This window comes from Taeniopygia guttata, chromosome 3, assembly GCF_048771995.1.
Source record: "Taeniopygia guttata chromosome 3, bTaeGut7.mat, whole genome shotgun sequence".
NCBI classification, from domain to species: domain Eukaryota; kingdom Metazoa; phylum Chordata; class Aves; order Passeriformes; family Estrildidae; genus Taeniopygia; species Taeniopygia guttata.
The window spans coordinates 52,209,074-52,216,339 of NC_133027.1; the positions used below are offsets into that span (position 1 = coordinate 52,209,074).

At 41.5% G+C, this 7,266-nt stretch overlaps 1 protein-coding gene across 1 annotated transcript; it reads left to right on the top strand.

The window, feature by feature from the left end:
* The first annotated feature begins 2,157 nt into the window (after nt 1–2,157).
* FABP7 (fatty acid binding protein 7) lies at nt 2,158–5,592 on the top strand. The gene is made up of 4 exons (XM_002188827.7): nt 2,158–2,315; nt 2,938–3,110; nt 3,727–3,828; nt 5,230–5,592. The coding sequence occupies exons 1-4, from the start codon at nt 2,243–2,245 to the stop codon at nt 5,278–5,280; spliced, it is 399 nt and encodes a 132-aa protein (XP_002188863.1). The 5' UTR covers nt 2,158–2,242; the 3' UTR covers nt 5,281–5,592.
* The last annotated feature ends 1,674 nt before the right edge of the window (nt 5,593–7,266 follow it).

Below are 7,266 nucleotides of genomic sequence, written 5' to 3' on the forward strand. Positions count from 1 at the left end.
TATCTTGTTGCAGAATTTTCATCTTTTGAGCCGACCTTGTACAGGGAATGCAAATGTACCTATTTACACTACTCAAGTGGTGTAAAGAGTTTAGCGTAAAGGAGAATGAGTCCCTGGCTGTTCAGAATCTCCAGAGATACTATTTGTCACAGGAGTACACAGTCTGTTAAAACCATCCAAGTGCTGACAGCACAAAAGAAACTCCAAGCTGGTATCTTGTGCAGCAACCTAAAATGCACAACCTGAAACACCAGGTCAGTGTATTTCACACTGTGATCTGTGTTTCAGCCATAGCAAAGCATTTATATCACTCAATATGATTTGTTCTAGTTTTTAATGTTAGCATAACTCTTGCATAAGGCTCCACAATCAAACACAGGGCATAAGACGCTATGGAAACCATTTTGAACTGTGGCTTGTCACCCCACAGAGGAGTCAATAATATAACATTTCCTACTGTTGATTTACACTGGTCCCAAATAATCACTAATGTAGACAGGTGGGATCTCACCATCCTAAAACATATGTGAGGACTTTGGTAACCTACCCACTTAAGAAGAAATGTGAACATTTGAACAGACCCTGTTTTATATTTGAAGCATGGTGCAAAGTGTTAAAGACTGTATTTTTCTTATGAAATTTTTATGTGCTTCCTTCGCCTTAAGGGCAGGTCATCACACTAAGTACTTGTCTTATTTAAATACATTGAGAAATTCTAGTAGAACAGAGCTGTCCCATCAGTGTAGGTACGACTGCTTAAATTATGAAGGATCCTGAAAAGGCTGCCTCCCAAAGGCCAGGCTACAGCCCTGTCTGGAAGAAGGTGCAAGACAGAGATGTCCTTGAGGTGTCCAGCTACCAGGGGTGTAGCTGGTTGTATACAAGCTGCAGTGAACAAAGACAGCATGAGCTCTCCCAGGCTCTGTGCACACATGTGCACCAGAATAATAAACAGGGGCTCCAGAGCTACTGCATCAAAATCTGTATGAGCAGATAACTTTTTCTTGTCAGTTCTAGCAGATGAGACACTGCCAGTTCATGAGGATATTGCTAAAATAATTTGGAATTTAATATCACATAGTCAGAAAATTATTCGGTTGGAAGGGATCATCCAATTCCAAGCCCCCTGCCACGGTCAGGGGGCTTCCATTAGTCCAGGCTTCTCAATGCCCCATCCAACATGGCATGCTTAAATTAAAATCCCACCAGAAACATCATTTGCCCTACACCCAAAGAATATGCCATACTACAAGAGCCTGAAAGAAATGCAAATGATAATTAAAAAATATTAGAAAAGTATTCCTAATTGTTTCTATTTTGTATGGCTGAACAAAATTGTTAAGGTTTTGTTCCTAAATCACATAAATTCTCTCTCACTCAGACCCTGAGCTTTGTTGTGAGAGCTGAAGTGCTCTATTCACTATTCTGGAATCCATCCAAGCCATAGGTCAGGAAAAGCTGACACCGTGGGATGTCTCACAGAGACAAGCTGCTTTTTGAAAAGCACTCAAGATGAGACAAGACGACCACCTAATGCCTTCAACAAATTTCAAAGAACATCTAGAAGGAAGACATTCCCTCTCTTGCAGAAAGTAAAAAAAAAAAAAAAAAAAAGGAGTTTTAAAGTTTTAAGCTCTTTTTCTTTTTCTTCATTCTTACTCTCCAAACGATGACAGCTGTGGAGCCAAGATGCTGTTTCGAGCCAGGAACAGCAAATACCAAGTTCACACAGCATCTATACGGATGCCATGGTGGGTAAAGGGATCGGTACTTGGCCAGCACCAAAACGGCCTTGAAAATACTCATGGAAAAACTTTTGGAGCTGGTGTTGGTGATCATAACTACAGTAGCGTTATGATCCTGTGTTTTCACTCAGTACCTTTCACGTTGTGTGCCCGCTTGTCGTTTAGCCTGCGCGTTCCTGTAACAGGGAGGCGGGCGGCCGGGGGTGTCCCCGGGGCGGGTCAGGCGAGGAGTGGTGCGGCAGGCAGAGGCAGCCCCTGTCCCTGCCCCCTCTACGTCCTGCCGGGTGCCCGACCGGGCACCCCGCGCCCCCTCCCCGGCGGCGGGAGCGCCCTCCCCCATCGGTGCGGGCGTCTCCGCGGCGGCCATCGGGGGCGGACCGCGGTCGCTCCCCGCCTCCGGCCCCCCGCCGGGCGCCGGCTTTAAATGCGGGGCAGCGCGACGGTACTGGCGCTCCTGCTATCCCCGGCACCGTGCTTGGAACACACAGCCGGCCGCCATGGTCGAGGCTTTCTGCGCCACCTGGAAGTTGGTAGACAGCCACAACTTCGACGAGTATATGAAGGCACTGGGTAGGTACGACCGGGCGACAGCACCTTAGAAAGCCTTGGAATTTTTCAGCATTTGGATAAAAAAATTTTTTTGAATAGGTTCGCCGCCATTGCCAGAGGTGTAGATGAGACACTGGCAGCAGTGGTGGTGATGAGGAGGTGATTTTGGCGTCTGTGCTTCTATCCATAGAGCTAATTCGATGCGAGTCATCCACCTGGGGGGGCAGGTGTGTTTGTGTGGGAGAGGCTCCGGCAAATGCCCCCGAGCTAAGGGAAGCGTGTGAAAGACGAGCATGTGCTGCCTGCGGGTAACTTTGAAACAACCAAGGGAAAAAGAAATCATTCTGCTGGAGTGATAAGGAATTGAAACTCTGAGCAGCGGAAGCGATCGCGGCTGGGCGTGTGACCGCGGACGGAGTGCGGTGCTGCCGTGGCTCGGTGGCGAGGGAGGGAGGACAATAGCAGTGAATAGTCTCGGTACAAGGGCATGAGAGAAGCAGAAAGCAGCGTTTCACAGGGATAGCTTACACTTGTAGAGCGGGGTGAAAGATCTCTGTACTTCGATATGTGGGGAAAAAAAAAAAAAAAAAAAAGTAAAAATTCCGAAGTGTTATGTGTTTCTCTTTTCCGTTGAATTATCTAGGAGTGGGGTTTGCAACACGGCAGGTGGGGAATGTGACTAAACCCACCGTGATTATCAGCAGCGAGGGGGACAAAGTAGTGATCAGAACTCAAAGCACTTTCAAAAACACAGAAATCAGCTTTAAACTCGGAGAGGAATTTGATGAAACTACCCCCGATGACAGAAACTGCAAAGTAAGTGAACTCTGGGGCTGCAGTCGCCTCTCTCTTTTTCTTGCTTCCCCCGCCCCCCCCGGCTCTGCTATTAGTAGGGTCAAAAGAAAAAATGTATCTTCTGCTTTTTCTAGTTACAACACAGTAAAGGACAGGAAAAAAAGGCAACATTGAGTCTTGTTTGCCCTGCCTGCTTCGCCATGCCTTTTCTGAATGTATCACGTTGCCAGCTCCCTGTCTCCCAGCGTCTATTGTGTTAGTTGCCCGCTTTTCTCACAAGCCAAACATCATTGGCATACTTTTTCCCAGTCAAAATAGTCAGATTTTAGTATTTTCCTGCACTTTTGGGGACTTAATATCAAATATTATTCCAAGGCACATCTGAAGCAGGTTCTGGTGAGACTGGAACTGAAACAACTTTTTAATCCTTTGACACAAACAAGAATTATGTGGATTTCATGCTTAAAACAAGGATGATTCATAGCCTTGGCTTTAAACTGGCTAGGACTCTTTTTCATTCTAGATCCACATCCATCTATTGAAGAGAATTCAATAGAACAGTGCATGCTGAATGTGTGAGCAGAATCCCAAGTACCTTAACTAAAGGCATGTCTTTGTGTTTCTGGGTATCTCACAGTCAGTTGTGACCCTGGATGGAGAGAAGCTAGTGCATGTACAGAAATGGGATGGCAAAGAGACAAATTTTGTGAGAGAAATAAAGGATGGCAAAATGGTAATGGTAAGTACAGAGCACACTGAGCATTTGCATGCACCACAAACATTCCCAACTCACCCTTATCTCAAGCTTTGTGAACACTGTGACTTAGACATAAATCCTTAAACTAGTTGTTGGGCAAAACTAGCAGGGATTTTTAAAATATTTATTTTGGTTTGGTTTGTGTTTTGTTTTACAAACAATTAAAAATTTCAAGTGGTTTTAGGCAGGCCAGCCGGTGGATTTCCAGAGTATATATGTTCTTTCTAGACTTTTTGTAAAAACCCAGGAAAAAAGTCCTCGTGAGCTTGTAATGATACAAAGTTCTTGATTATATAGGAAATTATCTGTTGCCAGTGGCAATTTAGAGTTCTTTAAAAACTTGTTTTATGTATACACACATAAATAGTATTTACTTACACAGAACAAGTAGTTTCATGTGAAAATAAAGTTACAATTTTGCAGGAGCTAATGCATTTTCATATTTAATAATAAAGGGTTTAGTCTTCCTAGCTTGTTAAAAATTATGATAAACTGCAGTTGTGTGGAGAAGAGTCTGAGTTTAAACTCACCTGCTTTTCCCAACTTCTTAGAGTGAATAAATATTGTAAGTTACTATGGCTAATGTCCAGCATAGCACTTTTCATGCCATAGAGATGTAGCTTTCAAAAATAGAATGTCTTCAGCTGTACTAAGCTATGAGACATGGTTGTTGGAGAAGACCAATTATATTGTTTCCTAATTACTTCAGAGAGTATCTGTGTGGATGAAGAGTTGCAAGTAATACAAACTTTAAAGCGTACTGAAGCACAGCATGGCAAGTGGTTCAAGGGAAAACACATGCTTTTATATTTGAAGCAGCTATGCACAAATCACACAAATACAGAAAATGTTGTCCTTTGGAATTTGAATATAATGAGGTGTCCTATTCTACTTCAGGAAATGCATCCAGAACACAACTGCAGTGACTTAGAGTATTTGGTAGTCTTCACAGGGGACAGAATGAATTGTTTTAAGACCGTGTTCTCCTAGAGTTTGTATTTATGCGTAGGAGTACAGAGGCCTTGGAATTTTAGATTGCACATCTTAGTGGGATAAGCTTTGGGAAAATAAGCGTTAAGTCTGTATTAAAACAATGCTGTATTTTAAAAAATAGTAAGTTAAGTAAAATTTTAACAGCTGCCTCATAAATGTGCATTATGTGCTTCTTGGGTGTGAAAGCAGCAAGGAGAAAGTATCACTTCTTATGGGAACCATAGCTAAGGTTTAGCTTCTTGTTTGTTTAAAATGTCAGTCTAGCTTTGTTTTTCTAAAAATTACATAATGCAAACCAACCTTGATCTAGCATGGATTTTCATAATGTGTTAAACCATTACAGAAAATGGTCCAGTCTCTAACATGTCTGTCTTTTCCTTGGACTTGCAGACTCTCACCTTTGGTGATGTGGTTGCTGTTCGCCACTATGAGAAAGCATAGAGTATACCTGACCTCTGTCCAGATGTTACTTCAGCTGGATGGATTAATGTCCTGTCCATGATTGATCGTAGCTAAAATGCAATTTCTGGCATGAAAGATTAATAAAGACCTTTTTTTTTGGCAGGGGAGGGGTGTTTTTTGTAAAAAAAGTCATGCCATCAAATTGGCGTGCTTGTGCTGTATAGTGAAACAGGTTAACTTGGCATTAAATTTCTGAAACACTTGCCTCTTTTTTTATTTTTCAGTAAATGGAAAATATTTGAATTGTTTTGGAATACAGATAAGGCAAATTAAAACATTTTTTAAACCTGTGCTCCTTTTGTATTTAATCGGCTAATATTCTATGTCCCTAAGGGAGGTGTTCAAAGTTTCTTTTTCTGAGCTAAAGGCTAGAAAAACATCTGGTACACACTGATGCAGCAGCCTTTCTGTGTGGTGTAGAGCACCTAAGGTAATGAAAAATTTACTTTGGTGTTTTTTTGCTGGAGAAATCTAAACTTAACTATTTATGTATACAGAGAAGTGAGATGTTCACCTAAGTTTCAGCTCTTCACTGAGAACTTGTTACTAAGTGCAGGTTAAGGTCAGCAGATTGACAGATGATGTTCTAGAGTTTTGATCTTAATAGTTAAAAAAATGTTTTGATAGGTTTGGGTTGTTTTGGTATTTTTTGCTGGTTTTTTTTTTTTTTTTTTTTTCCTAATATGCAAATATTGAAGTCCTTCACAGGGTGGGGGGAAAGGGTGTCAACTCCCTTACATCAGTCTCCACAGGAATGGGAGGGAAACAGTACAACATAAACCTACTACACTTCTCTTTCAGAGCTGTTGTTTCATAGCTAACATGTACAAGAGACAACAATTTGCACTGTGAACAATTTAAAATAAAGTGCTTCTAAAATGAGAAATTAAAGCTTTATGTCTCAACAATATATCCCTAAAAGGCAAGAGTGGGAAAAAACTGCCTTAGGTTTAGGAAAGCGGAAACAGAATTTTGGCACCATGGAGGAGATTGTTTGGCGGGTCCCTGTTTTCTACCCACTGATTCAGAGAACCACACGGAGGTGTAGCTACCTACAGCTTTCTAAACAAAGGCAAAGCTGAACCGTGGATTTAGCTGGTGCTTGCTCTGTGAGTGGTGTGTATGGCTGCAGCCAGAGGTGCAGGAGGGGCATCTTGCCTAACTTCCCAGACCTCATCCTTCAGATCTGCCACTTGCTATGGGAAGAGGCTTCTTGCTTCCCTGGACAAAATTGGGTAGGATAGGATAAAATTGGTAACTCATCTGATGAATGTTCACATATAACTGGCACATTACCCCACACAAATATAAAATTTAATGTTGTTAGCTTTATTCACAAAAACTAGTTTGGAATGAATATTCAAGTCTGTCTTCTCTTGTGGGGAGCACTATACATCTGAAATGCAGATTATAAGCCTTTATAAACATGTTTTATTTGGAGAACATAGATAGTTTTTAAAATCTAAGAGCTATCTTTTCTTAATCAGAGAAATGAAAAGTAGACTATGATCCAGTGGTATGGAGAGCTCCACTCTATGCTTTGGGCTGTTTCACTGGAATAGTGCAAGTTATTTTTAAGCAACATCTTCTGCCCTTTGTTTTATCAATCTATTTAATTCTAAACTTTAGTACCTAATACAGCCTTCATCTGCCTCCCCTCTGCTGCTGCCTGCTTGCCTGTGGGTGCATTTGCCACATGACTGTCCGTACCAGTCACCTTTTCTCAGAAAGTTTGGGGCAGCTACTTTTCCCTCTTCACTGGAGTAAACGGACTTATTTTCCCAATACTGTCAATCTGCACAATAAATGATTTGTGGGGTCATGACTTTAAAAAAATGAGGTTTTTTTTCTTAAATACTAGAAAGGAATGCAGGCAAATTTTTAAGACCTTGTTTACAAATAAATTGTGAATGGTAAATATTTTGCATTACAGTCACTTTTAAACAAAGAAGAAAAGTAGCCTTT